Source organism: Mesoplodon bidens, assembly GCF_964165515.1.
Source record: "Mesoplodon bidens genome assembly, chromosome: 7".
Taxonomy (NCBI): Eukaryota; Metazoa; Chordata; class Mammalia; order Artiodactyla; family Ziphiidae; genus Mesoplodon; species Mesoplodon bidens.
Genome location: NC_138164.1, coordinates 90503302 through 90519649, shown reverse-complemented (window position 1 = coordinate 90519649; position 16348 = coordinate 90503302). Strand labels below are relative to the sequence as shown.

General features: G+C 38.5%; 1 protein-coding gene across 1 annotated transcript in view; it reads left to right on the top strand.

Moving 5' to 3' along the window:
* Window positions 1–16348, top strand: part of CCDC73 (coiled-coil domain containing 73) — a 137823-nt gene that overhangs the window by 22015 nt on the left and 99460 nt on the right. Inside the window, exon 2 of the mRNA XM_081240508.1 lies at window positions 12486–12638. Coding sequence (XP_081096634.1) covers window positions 12501–12638 — 138 coding nt within the window. The 5' untranslated portion in view covers window positions 12486–12500. The remainder of the gene's footprint in view (window positions 1–12485; window positions 12639–16348) is intronic.

The window sequence follows — 16348 nt, the reverse complement described above, 5'->3', positions numbered from 1 at the left end:
GATCAGGTACAAGACAAGGTTGCCCACTCTCACCGCTATTATTCAACATAGTTTTGGAAGTTTTAGCTACAGTAATCAGAGAAGTAAAAGAAATAAAAGGAATCCAAATCAGAAAAGAAGAAGTAAAACTGTCACTGTTTGCAGATGACATGATACTATACATAGAGAATCCTAAAGATGCTACCAGAAAACTACTAGAGCTAATCAATGAATTTGGTAAAGTAGCAGGATACAAAATTAATGCACAGAAATCTCTTGCATTCCTATACACTAATGACAAAAAATCTGAAAGAGAAATTAAGGAAACACTCCATTTACCATTGCAACAGAAAGGATAAAATACTTAGGAATAAACCTACCTAAGGAGACAAAAGACCTGTATGCGGGAAACTATAAGACACTGATGAAAGAAATTAAAGATGATACAAACAGATGGAGAGATATACCATGTTCTTGGATTCGAAGATTCAACATTGTGAAAATGACTGTACTACCCAAAGCAATCTACAGATGCAGTGCAAACCCTATCAAACTACCAACGGCATTTTTCACAGAACTAAAACAAAAAATTTCCCAATTTGTATGGAAACACAAAAGACCCTGAATAACCAAAGCAATCTTGAGAAAGAAAAACAGAGCTGGAGGAATCAGGCTCCCTGACTTCAGACTATACTACTAAGCTACAGTAATCAAGACAGTATGGTACTGGTAAAAAACAGAAATATAGATCAATGGAACAGGATAGAAAGCCCAGAGATAAACCCATGCACCTATGGTCACCTTATCTTTAAAAAAATTTTTTTTAAATTTATTATTTATTTTTGAATGCATTGGGTCTTGTTGCTGTGTGTGGGCTTTCTCTAGTTGCGGTGAACGGGGGCTACTCTTCATTGTGGTACATGGGCTTCTCATTGCGGTGGCCTCCCTTGTTGTGGAGCATGGGCTCTGAGTGCGTGGGCTTTAGTAGTTCTGGCACACGGGCTCAGTAGTTGTGGCTGTTGGGCTCTAGAGTGCTGGCTTAGTTGCTCTGCGGCATGTGGGATCTTCCTGGACCAGGGCTTGAAGCCGTGTCCCCTGCATTGGCAGGCAGGTTCTTAACCACTGCGCCACCAGGGAAGCCCTGGTCACCTTATCTTTGATAAAGGAGGCAAGAATATACAATGGAGAAAAGACAACCTCTTCAGTAAGTGGTGCTGGGAAAACTGAACAGCTACATGTAAAAGAATGAAATTAGAACACTCCCTAACACCATACACAAAAATAAACTCAAAATGGATTAAAGGCCTAAATGTAAGGCCAGACACTATAAAACTCTTAGAGGAAAACATAGGCAGAACACTCTATGACAGGGGGTTTCCCTGGTGGTGCAGTGGTTAAGAATCCGCCTACCGATGCAGGGGACACGGGTTCGTGACCCTGTCCGGGAAGATCCCACATGCCATGGAGCAACTAAGCCCGTGAGCCACAAGTCCTGAGCCTGCGCGTCTGGAGCCTGTGCTCCGCAACGGGAGAGGCCGCGACAGTGAGAGGCCCGCACACCGCGATGAAGAGTGGCCCCCGCTCTCCGCAACTGGAGAAAGCCCTCGCACAGAAACAAAGACCCAACACAGCCATAAATAAATAAATAAATAAAATTAAAAAAAAAGAACACTCTATGACATAAATCACAGCATGATCCTTTTTGACACACCTCCTAGAGAAGGGGTCAAACAGGACCTAATGAAACTTAAAAGCTTTTGCACAGAAAAGGAAATCATAAACAAGACAAAAAGACAACCCTCAGAATGGGAGAAAATATTTGCAAACAAAGCAATTGACAAAGGATTAATCTCCAAAATTTACAAGCAGCTAAATATCAAAAAACCAAACATCCCAATCCAAAAATGGGCAGAAGACCTAAATACACATTTCTCCAAAGAAGATATACAGATTGCCAGAAACACATGAAAGGATGCTCAACATCACTAATCATTAGAGAAATGCAAATCAAAACTACAATGAGGTATCACTTCACACCGGTCAGAATGGCCATCATCAAAAAATCTACAAACAACAAATGCTGGAGAGGGTGTGGAGAAAAGGGACCCTCTTGAACTGTTAGTGGGAATGTAAATTGGTACAGCCACTATGGAGAACAGTATGGAGGTTCCTTAAAAAACTAAAAATAGCACTACCATATGACCCAGCAATCCCACTACTGGGTATATACCCTGAGAAAACCATAATTCAGAAAGAGTCATGTACCACAATGTTCATTGCAGCTGTATTTACAATAACCAGGACATGGAAGCAACCTAAGTGTCCATCAACAGATGAATGGATAAAGAAGCTGTGGCACATATATATAATGGAATATTACTAAACCATAAAAAGAAACTAAACTGAGTTATTTGTAGTGAGGTGGATGGACCTAGAGTCAGTCATACAGAGTGAAATAAGTCAGAAAGAGAAAAACAAATACAGTATGCTAACACATATACATGGAATCTAAAAAAAAAGGTTCTGAAGAATGTAGGTGCAGGACAGGAATAAAGACGCAGATGTAGACAATGGACTTGAGGACAGGGGGAGGGGGAAGGGTAAGCTGGGAAGAAGTGAGAGAGTGGCATTGACATATATACACTACCAAATGTAAAATAGATAGCTAGTGCGAAGCAGCCACCTAACACAGGGAGATCAGCTCAGTGCCTTGTGACCACCTAGAGGGGTGGGATAGGGAGGGTGGGAGGGAGACACAAGAGGGATGGGATATGGGGATATATGTATATGTATAGCTGATTCACTTTGTTAAACAGCAGAAACTAACACAACAGTGTAAAGCAATTATACTCCAATAAAGATGTTAAAAAATTAAAATTAAAAGAAAAAAAAGAAGAAGGCATAGACGACAGGAAACAGCAGTTCCAACATAAGAAAATGTCAGTGGAAAACTCGAAAACAGTGGTTGTACGTCTGAACCAGGCTAGGTTGGAGCAACAGAATGGAAGGATGTGGGAGAGTTGTGACTAGAATCATTTGATGTTTTTGAAAACATAGAAAAATTATTGACTGACATTTTTTGGAGCATTTGGAGAAAGTAAGTGGCAGGTACAAAGCAAAATAAAAAATGGAAAAAAGTCTCAACAGTTATTAAACTTGAGGACAGCTCAAAAGGACATATAATAATATTTTACTTGGCTTGGCAGTAAACAATATTTACATAGTTTTAATAATTTCAACCAGTAGTTCTCAAAGGTTTGAGACATTTTTATACTTTTAAAAATTATTAAAGACCTTAAAAGGAGCTTTTATTTATATGGGATATATCTTTTGCTCTTTTCTGTATGAGGTGAGAAATTAAAACTGAGAAAATTTTAAAATGTTTATTCAAATAAAAATAACAAATCATGAAATTGTAACATGAAATAATATTTTTATAAAAAATAACATCTCCTTAAGCAAAAAAATTTAGTGATTAAAAATGGCATTGTTGGGCTTCCCTGGTGGCGCAGTGGTTGAGAGTCCGCCTGCTGATGCATGGGACAGGGGTTTGTGCCCCGGTCTGGGAGGATCCCACATGCCGCGGAGCGGCTGGGCCCGTGATCCATGGCTGCTGAGCCTGCGCGTCCGGAGCCTGTGTTCCGCAACGGGAGAGGCCACAACAGTGAGAGGCCCGTGTACCACACACACACACACAAAAAGGCATTGTTTTCTATTTGCAAATCTTCATATCTGGTTTAAAAGGAAACAACTGGATTCTCATATCTGCTTCTGCATGCTTTTGCAGTATCATATTATGTAGCTTATGGAAAATTCCACTGTACACTAATGAGAAAATAAAAATAAAGAAGGCAAATAACACTGTAGTATTATAGTGAAAATATTTTTAACCTTGCAGACCCCCCTTCCCACAGTTTTAGAACTACTGATGTAAGGTGACCTTTGAGCCAATCAAAAACTGAAGATGGAAGAAGGGAAAGTGGTGGTGATTGTGTGTGATATAAGTGAGCTAAATCAATTACTATAACAGGACGTAAAAAGTACAGTAAAATGGATACATCAAGAAATAGAGTTACATTATTTGGAAATATAAAGGTATATATCAGAAGAAACGGCCAAAATTATGGAAAGTAGCTGAATCTGGGAAGTGGGAACGGGGAAATGTAGGCCAGATCATCACTGTTTTCCAGTGTTTGCATATCAGCTCTTTTTTTTTTAAACCAAATGCAAATATTACTTTGGTTAAAATTAAATAACAGAACAAAACAAAGAAAGAAAATTAAATAAGATATGACCCTGCCCTTAGGGGTCATCTAATATGAGTTGTCTTATGTAACAATAATTACTTGTAAATATATGTAGATATACATAGTTATAATAGATTCTCAATGATATAGTAGCATGATAGATTAGAATTCCTTTGCAGCAGATAATATAAAATTTGACTGAAACTGCCTTAAACAAGAAGAACATTTATTATCTAACATTATGCAAATGTAGAGGTTGAGTAGATTCCTGGTATGGTATAGTTGGTGCCTGAGCAGTGTTGTCAAGGACCAAGTTTCTTTCTTTATTACTACTCTGTCATCCTCACTGCCCTCAAGCTGACTTATACCTTGTGGTCAAATGTGGCCTCAGCAATTCCAGGTGTTAAGACTAGACAAAACAATATCCAGCATAAGAAAAGGCTCATTTCTTCCTGTGACTCCTAGGAGCAAGGAGAGCTTTCTCAGAAGCCTCCCTTCAGAATACACTTTCCTTCTGAACTCTTTGGCCAAGATTGAGTTGCTTGCTATTTATAAATCAGTCAATGGCAGGAGTAATGGGATTATGTAATTGGTTTAGTTTAATCTTCTATGGTGAAGAAGATGTTTGGGAATTAGTTACTGTGACTCCAGATATAAGATGTATTTTAAGATAGTTCCATATTATTATAGCTGCTCAGCAAAAGGAGAGAACCACTCTAATTAAGGAGACCAAAATGACTTCTTGGGGGAAGAGACGTTTTAGTGGAGCCTTGAAGTATGGTAAGATTTATACAGATCAAAATGGGAGTAGGGATATATACAGAAGAAAGTAATTCCTAGGTCATAGGGGTGTCTGGTGTATTGCATAAATGGACACCATTTCTACCCTCTCTGTATATACACCCTTTGCAATGTGACTTTGCATCGCTGTACGTTAAGAAATGGAGTGTATTTTTTCACCTCTTGAATCTTGGCTGGCTTTATGCTTTGCTTTAGCTAATAGAATATGACAGAAAAAATATTACACGATATATGAGCCTTGGCCTCAAGAAGCCTTGTATGCTCTGCTTTTTTCCTCTTGGAACCCAGTCCAGCCACTATAAAAACAAACTTAGACCACCTTAATAAATGATGATAGGTATCTTGTACTCCAGCTGACAGTGATTCCCCTAAAGCAGAGTCACCTGACAGGCAGCTGACTACAAACTCATAAATAACCCTAGCAGAGAACAGAGAAACTACCTAGATGAGCCTAGCCCAAATTGCCAATCCTCAGAATCTTGAGTTAAATAAATGTTTTGTTTCTTTTTGAAAATTGAGGTATGACTGACACGTAATGTTATATTAGTTTCAGTTGTACAACATAATGATTCAATATTTGTTATGTATTGCAAAATGATCACAATAAGTCAACATCTGTCACCATACATAGAAATTTTTTTCCTTGTGATAAAACTTTTAAGATTTACTCTCTTAGCAACTTTCAAATATACATTACAATATTATTAACTGTAGTCACCATGCTGTACATTACATGCCCATGACTTATTTATTTTAGAACTGGAAGTTTGTACCTTTTGATTACCTTCATCCAGTTTCACCCCCACCCCCATATCGGGCAACCACTAATCCGTTCTTTGTATCTATGAAGTTTTTTATTTTTAGTTTTTGGGTTTGTTTTTTTAGGTTCCACATATAACTGAGATTGCACAGTATTTGTCTTTCTCTGTCTGACTTATTTCACTTAGCATAATGCCCTCACGGTTCATCCATGTTGTTGCAAATGGCAAGATTTCCTTCTTTTTTTACTGCTGAATACTATTCCATTATATACATATGTATATACCATATCTTCTTTATCCATTCATCCATTAATGGACACTCAGGTTGTTACCATATGTTGGATAGTGTAAATAATGCTGCAGTGTACCTAGGGGTACATATATCTTTTCAAGTTAGTGTTTTCATTTTCTTTGGATAAATGTCCTGAAGTGCAATTGCTGGATAATATGGTTGTTTTATTTTTAATTTTTCAAGGAACCTCCATACTGTTTTCCATAATGGCTGCACCATTTTACTTTCCCACCAACAGTACACAAGGGTTCACTTTTCTCCACATGTTCTTTCTTGTATTTTTGATAATAGCCATTCTAACAAGTGTGGAGTGATATCTCATTGTGGTTTCTATTTGCCTTACCCTGATGATTAGCGATGTTGAGCACATTTTCATATACCTGTTGGCCATCTGTTTGTCTTCTTTGGAAAAATGTCTGTTCAGAGCTTCTGCCTTTTTAAATTGGATTGTTTGCTTTTTTTGCTAGTGAATTGTATGAGTTCTTTATGTATTTTGGATATTAGCCCCTCATCAGATACATGATTTGCAAATATTTTCTCCCATTTGGTAGTTTGCCTTTTCATTTCTTGATTTTTTTGTTTTTTGTTTTTTCATTGTTGTTTTTGTTTTTGTTTGCTGTGCAGAAGCTTTTTAGTTTGATGTAGTCTCATGTGTTTATTTTTGCTTTTGGTGCCAACTCCAAAAAATCATCATCAACACTGTTGTCAAGGAGCTTAACTCCTGTTTTCTTCAAGGAGTTTTATGGTTTCAGGTCTTTTGTTCAAGTCTTTAATCCATTTTGAGTTAATTTTTGTGTACAGTGTGAGTTAATGATCCAGTTTCATTCTTTTGCATGTGGCTGTCCAGTTTTCCCAACACCATTTAACAAAGAGACTGTTCCTTTCCTATTGACTTTATTTCTTTAAACATACTAAGCATATATTTTTAAAATTATTTATTTATTTATTTAGGCTATGCTGGGTCTTAGGCATGCAGGATCTTACAGTACCCAGATACATGGTCAAACACCTGTCTAGATATTGCCGTGAAGATAATTTTTAGATGAGATCAACATTTAAGTCAGTTGACTTTGAGTAAAGCAGCTTACCCTTTATAATGTGGATGGACCTCATCTAATCAGTTGAAGGATGTAAGAGAAAAAGACTGAGGTTTCCCAAGGAAGAAGGAATTCTGCTTCCAGACTGCCTCTGGACTTGAGTTGCAATACTACCTCTTTCCTGGGTCTCCAGCCTTTTGGCCTGCCCAAAAGGTCTTAGACTTGCCAGACACCACAATCACGTGAGCCAATTCCTTAAAATAAATCTTTCTATATATACACATTCTATTGGTTCTGTTTCTGTGAAGAACACTTACTAATATAAAACCTATCAGAATGGCTAAAAAAAAATAGTGATAACACCAAATGCTGATGGGGCTTTGGAGAAACTGGATCACTTGTACAGAACCAAACAAAATTTAAAATGGTATAACCACTCTGAAAAATAGGCAGTTTCTTTTAAAATGGAAAATTGACTCAATATTTATTCAGCCCAGCAGTTGCACTCTTGGACGCTTATCACTAAAAAACGAAAACGTGTTCATGTTAGAAACTTGTACATGAATGTTCATAGCAGCTTTATTCATAAGAGCCAAAAACAGAACAACTCAGATGTCTTTCAATGAGTGCATAGTTAAACAAACCATAGTATGTCCACACCATGGAATGTTGCTCAGCAATAGAAAGGAATGAACTATTGATACACACAACAACTTGGACAAATCTCAAAGTAATTATTATGAGTGAAAAGAATCCAATCTCAATGGGTTGCATGATATATGATTTTAATTTATAGTATTCTTGAAATAACAAAATTAGAGAGATAGAGAAAAGATCAGTGTAGTGGATATGGAGACAAAGAACCGGCATGAGGGAGCCTGTGTTAATGGTACAGTTCTGTATCTTGATTGTAGTGGTATAGCTATACAAATAATAAACTTGCACAGAATTATAAACACACAAAGACACATACACAAACTAGTGTATGTATAATTGGTAGGATCATTATAAGCTCTGTGAGTTGTACCAATGTCAAATACACAGTTTTATATTGCACTATTATTATATAAGATGTTAACATTAGGAGAGGCTGAGTGAATGGTGCATAGGACTCCTTGTACATTTCTTTGCAACCACCTGTGAATCAATTATTAAAATGAAAAGTTAAAAAGAAGAGCTTCGGGCTTCCCTGGTGGCACAGTGATTGAGAGTCCGCCTGCCGATGCAGGGGACACGGGTTCGTGCCCCGGTCCGGGAAGATACTACATGCCGTGGAGCGGCTGGGCCCGTGAGCCATGGCCGCTGAGCCTGCGCATCCGGAGCCTGTGCTCTGCAATGGGAGAGGCCACAACAGTGAGAGTCCCGCGTACCGCAAAAAAAAAAAAAAAGAAGAGCTTCTTGGGACTTCCCTGGTGGCGCAGTGGTTAAGAATCCGCCTTCCAATGCAGGGGACACGGGTTCAATCCCTAGTCCAGGAAGATCCCACATGCCACAGAGCAACTAAGCCCGTGCGCCACAACTACAGAGCCTGTGCTCTAGAGCCCGTGAGCCACAACTACTGAAGCCTGCGTGCCTAGAGCCTGTGCTCCACAACAAGAGAAGCCACCGCAATGAGAAGCCCGCTCACCGCAACTAAAGAAAGCCCGCGCTTAACAATGAAGACCAAATGCAGCCAAAAAAATAAATAAATAAAACATAAATTAATTTAAAAAAAAAAGAAGAGCTTATTGCAGCCTGATTCATACATTTTCTGGGTTGAGAAAGACATTGAAATGCCTTGGTTTTTAGTAAAAGGCAGTTATCCCAGTCCTTTTTTAACTTTCTTGGGTTTAAGGATTGCATTGCTGTTAATTAGTATCCACACCACCCTTACAAAATGCTTTATATAAAAGCAAAGTTTAGGAAGCACAGTATCAATCTCAGCCTTGGTATAAAGGGATTAGTGATGGGTCAAGCCTTGTCTGTAACATTAGGAACCCAGCCTTTGGGTGTTAAAGGGCAGAAAATTTGGTCTCAAGGGTACTAAGGTAACAGAAAAAGCCTCAGCCACAGAGAAATAGAATAGGATCATAGTTGCTGTTTTGTGTATGAGGATCAGAATAGCAGTGATGACAAAACTGTTCTTCAGTGTTAAACCTGGAGGGTTATGGGATACAGGTTGTTATATTTTTATGGTAACTGTGCTTCTACTTGAAAAACCTAAGTAAGTTTTTTTTAGTTAAAACTGAGAATGGGCAGTCCATGTGGAGGCAGAGAATTTTGACACAGTTTTAGGTTCTGTGGTTTGGAGACAAAAGAGGAGCAAGTTTGGAGTGGGAATGGAGACAGTAGCGTGAGCTCAAATGGGCAGCCAGGGCAGGACTCCTCTCGAGCCCATCCTGCCAGAGAAGGGAAGACTGGCAGAGGAATTGGGAAATAGGAGAATGGGGTAAAGTAGTAGTGTTTCTCTTCACTTATAGATTTTTATCCTGTAGGCGATAAGGGGCTAATCCAGATTGAGTAGAGAAATGAGACAAATGTGCTGTAGGAATTTCAACCAGCAGTATTTTATAGGAGAAATTAGCGTGGATGGAGAGTACCTATATGGCTGAAAATCAGTTTGGTTTTTTTTTTTTAATTTTATTTTTTGGCTGCGTGGCATGTGAGATCTTGGTTCCCCAACCAGGGATTGCACCTGGGCCCCCTGCATTGGAAGGTGGAATCTTGGCCACTGGACCACCAGGGAAGTCCCCCAAAACCAGTTTTATTCAACAAAAAGTGTTGTATTGGGTTGGCCAAAAAGTACCGTAACAGCGTACAGAAAACCCGAATGAACTTTTTGGCCATCCCAATAATTCAACAGAGTGGTGAGGGTCCTGACTCACATGGGAGTATAAGATAGAGACATGTATTTATGAAAATGATTCTGTACTCTAGTAAATCTTTTTCAGCGTGGACTAATTTTTATCTCTTCATAGTCATACTCTGCACGATCTGTATATAGTGCATCAAACTTAGAGGTGTGACCTTAAATTTAAATTTTGTTTAAAAAACCAGGAGGTCAATAAAACTTAAATTGTTTAACAACTAGGTATACAAAAAAAAAAAGATAGAGACATGTGAGAGGACTAACGCAGCTGAATCTTTTAAAAAAGGGCTGGAGTTTGAACTTGAGTACGTAGAAAAAAATGGTAACATCCATGGAAAAGAGTTAACTTGGGAAGAGAAGTTGTTTTGCTTTGCTGTGTGGGTTATGGTGGGAGGGCCATAAAATGGTGAGATTGAGGGACTGGACTAGCAGCCCTCCCACAGCTGGTTGAAGCTTGAGTTTGGACCATCCTATGACTGGCAGGCCACAGCTGACAGGAGTGGGGAGGGAGGGAGGGCCCAAAGGAGAGCTTTGGGAAATGATTACCTCTGGGGTGCAAAGAATGAAGCAAAGCAGGTTAAGTGAAAAATGGGATGTATAAGGGCCACAGCGAAGTTTAAATAAGTTCCAGTCTTAGTCCCAAAACCTTTAGACTCGACATATTTATGCCTACCACTTCCATTTAAAAGTTGGGGTATTGTCACATCTTAACTCTGGACTGTTGTCATGACTTCGATTCATGCTCAGTAATTTGGAAGGGGTTTTTAAAAATACGGTGACTTTACAATATGAGTAGAGTTGTTTGGCTTTGGTATGTTTAGTCCCTGCTTATAAAAGATGGCAAGAGAGACTGTTCTGGACCACTGTGCTTAGAGACCCCTCATGCATAAGAAAGAAGCACTGTGTAAGCTCCATAATGAATGGGACCATTCCAGATGTGTGTGAGCCCTAGATCACGATGTCTAACATTGTAAAATACATAAACTAAAACACCGGCAGCTTTTCCTTTAGCCTGCTCAAAGTCTTATCTGCTTCTGTATTCCCATGTCACTTCCCATGAGAGCATGTATGAATCTTTTTCTGTTTTGGGTAATAACATTGGTTATAAATTTACTCCCTCTCCCCCTTCTTAATACTGTAGTTTAGTAGTTTTTAGCACTTTCTCCTTTGGCCATGTCTGAAAGAAAGTCTGGGGAATTCCCTGGTGGTCCAGTGGTTGGGACTCCTTGCTTTCACTGTCGAGGGCCCAGGTTCGATCCCTGATCGGGGAACTAAGATCCTGCAAGCTGCACGGTGCAGCTGGGAAAAAAAAAAGTCTGACTGAGTTGTCCTGTGAAGAAGATAATGGGAACTTCAGTTTACTCCAGGTTACACAGTCAATATTTTAATTTCCAGGCTGGAGTCTCTCTTCTATAAATTGTCTGTTACTATTTTTGCCAATGATATTTTTTGCTGCCAAGAGCTATAGAATGATATAGAATAGTATCATGAAAAACAGGTCAATTTCTTGAAAGATGTGTTTTTGATTTATTTTTTCCTTTTGGTTTTTAAGCAATTTGGATTATTTAATGTATGAATCACTTCTTCCCTCAGGTAACTGTGAGAGATCAAAAACCAAGTTTCCCTACAAAGTAACAGAGATTCTAGGCAGATGTTATAAAGTTTAGGAAATACCCAGCAGCTCTAGAGGTTGGTATCTATCCTGTGTCCAGTTCGTCTTATGATTTGCTTTTTGGACTTCTTTTGTTTGGGGTTTCCTACTTGGTGACTGGTCTGCCCTTCAAAGCTAACACTGCTTATGGGCAATGACAAATGGCCGAGTTCTACCCAGGTAACAGACATACCTTGTAAAGAAGGCCCTACCTTACAAGATTAGAGCCAAAGCCTTTCAATTCTGTGGGATGTTATTTTTAAGCTGGCTTTCACACTTAACTCCCGATCTGTAGTGGGTTAAAATGGGATTTTGTAAGTGGTCCTGGCAGTTTCACTCTTAGTGTCCCAGCTTAGAGCTGGGTGCTGGAAACTTAGCATCTCCCTTAAGGGGCAGTAGCTTGACAGGCTTCCCTACACAGAGTCTTGGCATTGGGTAACCCTGCCTCACCTCAACCCCTGGTCCTGGAACAGTGGCTTGATGGCTCCTTAAAGGCCATTTCTGCCCTGCAGTGGTCATAAAGGGAAGACTGATAACCAAGCTCAGGCAAAATGTCAAGACCTTTGGCTTTATCCTAAAAATGGAAACTAAAGATATTGGTAATGATTCTCTGTATAACATCTTGAATCTGTTACACAACCAATTTAAGGAAATGTATTCCATTGTTATTTCATAGGAAATAAATTGCTGAGTTCCAGCTTCAAGGAAGAGCTAAATATTACATCATATGATATCTCTCTTGATTGAACTATTAAAGCATTGTATCAAAAAACAAGAAAATGTGACATTGTAAAGCCTTTGGAAATATAAGTTGTAAAACAGCAGATAAATTGAATTGCAAAAGAAAAAAAAACCTTTTTGTATTACAGGAAATAAATGTTAATATGGAGAATGATTTTAAGACTGAGTCAGCATCATCTGTCTTCACTCTTCAAAGTCCTTCAGAGACATTGTTTTCTATTCAGCTATTAGATTTCAAAACAAGTTTACTGGAAGCATTAGAAGAGTTACGTATGAGAAGGGTAAGTTTCTTTTTAAAATGCTTTTTTAAATCAGAGAACTTGATTTTGTCCAATTTTTTGTCTTAAGGGGAAAAAAAAGGCAATGAAATAACCTCTTATTTAGAAAGAAGAAATACAGCCCAGATAATGGAGTAAAAGAGAAAAGGTCAGATTTAGTCAACATCAGGAGATGGAAAAGAAGAAGTTATAAACTAAAGTGAAAAATAAAACAGAGATTTGGTAAGTCAGCTAGTACTGAGTGCCTTGGAATGCATAGATAGCATTATAGTTGGATCCTATGGCTGATAAAAAAAAGAACTGCTCTTTCAGGAGATTATAGTTTTGTTACAGCTGTAAGATGGGTGCCAATGAAATGATTAAATATGAAACAAGTAACATGATTAAGTGACAAAATAAGTGTATGTAGTAAGTATTCTGAGTTCAAATAATAAAATATCCTTATTTTTGGAAGTGATAACCTTGAGATTTTTAGAAAGGAGATATCTAGTATAAAATTGTAAAAGATGTTTGGTTTTAGCAGGAGATCTGTATTGGACAAAAACCCTTAAAAGCATTTCATTTCTGAGATTCTGTGGGTCTGAATTTGCAGAGCATGTTGTCAGCTCTCTATTAGATAGGTTGGAGTTGGTAAGATTCTGAAAAGAAGAAAATAAACTCTAAAACACTGTAATAATGATCTAGGGATGTGGTCACTAGGACTTATGTGTAACTGAAGATAGAACAAAAGAGACAGAAAGGAGAATCAATAGAATTTGCTAACTTCCTGAAAATAAGGTATAAGTGAGAGAAAAAGAGATCTGAAACAACATTTTTATTATATGAACGCTGTTCTAGGATTTAAATATATTGAGATTTGTTGTCATAATAAGAAAATTTAATTACCACAATGCTCATTGTGTATAAAGCTACTTACGGGCTTCCCTGGTAGTGCAGTGGTTGAGAATCTGCCTGCCAATGCAGGGGACACGGGTTTGAGCCCTGGTCTGGGAAGATCCCACATGCCGAGGAGCAAGTAGGCCCTTGAGACACAACTACTGAGCCTGTGCATCTGGAGCCTGTGCCCCGCAACAAGAGAGGCCGTGACAGTGAAAGGCCCGCACACCGTGATGAAGAGTGGCCCCCGCTTGCCGCAACTAGAGAAAGCCCTCACACGAAACGAAGACCCAACACAAACAAAAATAAATAAATAAATAAAAATTCCTTCCCTCTACTTTAAAAAAATAAATAAATAAAAATAAAGCTACTTACTATCAGTATCACAAAACTCTATTAAACAAAGAAGAAATCCCGCTAAAAAAAGGTATCTTAGATGAGCATTGAAAATAACTACTATTATAAAATTAGCTTAAGATGTTATCTTTTCTAAGTAAAGCAAGTTTAGGTAACTATTTAAAGCGTTATATTTTGTTTTATTATGTTTTTTTTTTTTTTTTTTTTTTTTTTTTTTTGTGGTACGTGGGTCTTTCACTGCTGTGGCCTCTCCCGTTGCAGAGCACAGGCTCCGGACACGCAGGCTCAGCGGCCATGGCTCACGGGCCCAGCCACTCCGCGGCATGTGGGATCCTCCCAGAGCGGGGCACGAACCCGTGTCCCCTGCATCGGCAAGCAGACTCTCAACCACTGCGCCACCAGGGAAGCCCTATTATGTTTTAAACATTATATTTTTGTCTGTTTATATTTCTTACTTGAAAAATAAGCTTCCCTTAAAAATTTTCTGAAAAATTTCAGGGTAACAGTAGGAACAGTGGTTTTTAGTAATCAAGTGTAGGAATGTGTACTACGTTTTCTTAATATTTATTTATTTTATTTTTATTTTTGGCTGCATTGGGTCTTAGTTGCAGCATGAGGGATCTTTGTCATGGCATGCGGGATCTTTCGTTGTGGTGCATGGGCTCTTTGTTGCGGCGCTTGGACTTCTCCCTAGTTGTGGTGCATGGGCTCCAGAGTGCATGCGCTCTGTAGTTGTGGCACATAGGGCTCTCTAGTTGTGCCTCGTGTACTTAGTAGTTGCAGTGCATGGGCTTAGTTGCCCCATGGCATGTGGGATCTTAGTTCCCCAACCACAGATCAAACCCATGTCCCCTGCACTGGAAGGTGGATTCTTAACCACTGGACCAACAGGGAAGTCCCGAATGTATACTACTTTTAATAACATTCCCCATTGAAAGGAGAACTTTATTCTTAAAAAGGGGGAAATTCCTCCTTTCATTGGAAAATGACAGTTATGATTTTCACATTTACCATAATGGCAACACTTTATCCATATTGCTGGATTTTATTTTTCATCCATATTTTAATAGGAAAATTTAAAAAATGCATAATAGTTGAAAGATTTCACAGTGAACACCCATATACCCACTAAGGTAGGGAGAATAATGGCCACCCCAATGATGTCCACATTCTAACTCTCAAAACCTGTAAATATGTTACCTAACATGGCAAAAGGGACTTTACAGATGTGATAAAGTTACATATTTTGAGATGGATGGATTATGCTGAATTATTCAGACGGGCCTAATTTGTTCACAAGGGTTCTTATAAGAGGAAAGCAGGATAATCAGAATCAGAGCAAAAGATGTGATGACAGAAGCAGAGGGTGTGGTCAAAGAGAGATTTGAAGATGTTATACTGCTGGCTTTGAAGATGGAGGGTAGAAGCCACAAGTCAAAGTGTGCAAGCGGAAGCCGGAAGAGGCAAGGAGTTCCCCCACAGAGACTTCATGAAGGTGTATAGCTCAGCCAACACCTTGATTTTAGCTCAGTATGAACATTTTAGATTTCTTTCTTTTTTAATTTATTTTTTTATTGAAGTATAGTTGATTTACAATGTGTGTTAGGTTCAGGTGTACAGCAAAGTGATTCAGTTATAGGTATGTGTATGTATATATATGTGTATATGTGTGTGAGTATATATATGTATGTGTGTGTGTGTGTGTGTGTGTGTGTGTGTGTGTGTGTATTCTTTTTCAGATTCTTTTCCCACATAGGTTATTACAAAATATTGAGTATAGTTCCCTGTGGTATACAGTAGGTCCTTGTTGGTTATCTATTATATACAGTAGTGTGTATATGTTACTCCCAAATTCCTAATTTATCCCTCCCCACTACCTTTCCCCTTTGGTAACCATAAATTTGTTTTCTATGTCTGTGAGTCTGTTTCTGTTTTGTAAGTATGATTTTTTAAGATTCCAAATGTAAGTGATATCATCTGATATTTGTCTTTCTCTGACTGACTTACTTCACTTAGTATGATAAACTCTAGGTCCATCCATGTTGCTGCAAATGGCATTATTTCATTCTTTTTTATGGCTGAGTAATATTCCATTGTGTGTATATTTATATATTGATATCTATATCATATCTTCTTTATCCATTCATCTGTTGATGGACATTTAAGTTGCTTCCATGTCTTGGCCATTGTAAATAGTGCTGCAATGAACATTGAGGTGCATTTATCTTTTTGAATTATGGGTTTCTCTGGATATATGCCCAGGAGTGGGATTGCAGAATCATAGGGTAGCTCTATTTTTAGTTTTTTAAGGAACCTCCATAGTGTTCTCCATAGTGGCTGTAACAATTTACAGTCCTACCAACAGTGTAGGAGGATTTCCTTTTCTCCACACCCTCTCCAGCATTTATTATTTGTAGATTTTTTTTTTTTTTTTGCGGTACGCGGGCCTCTCACTGTTGTGGCCTCTCCCGTTGTGGACC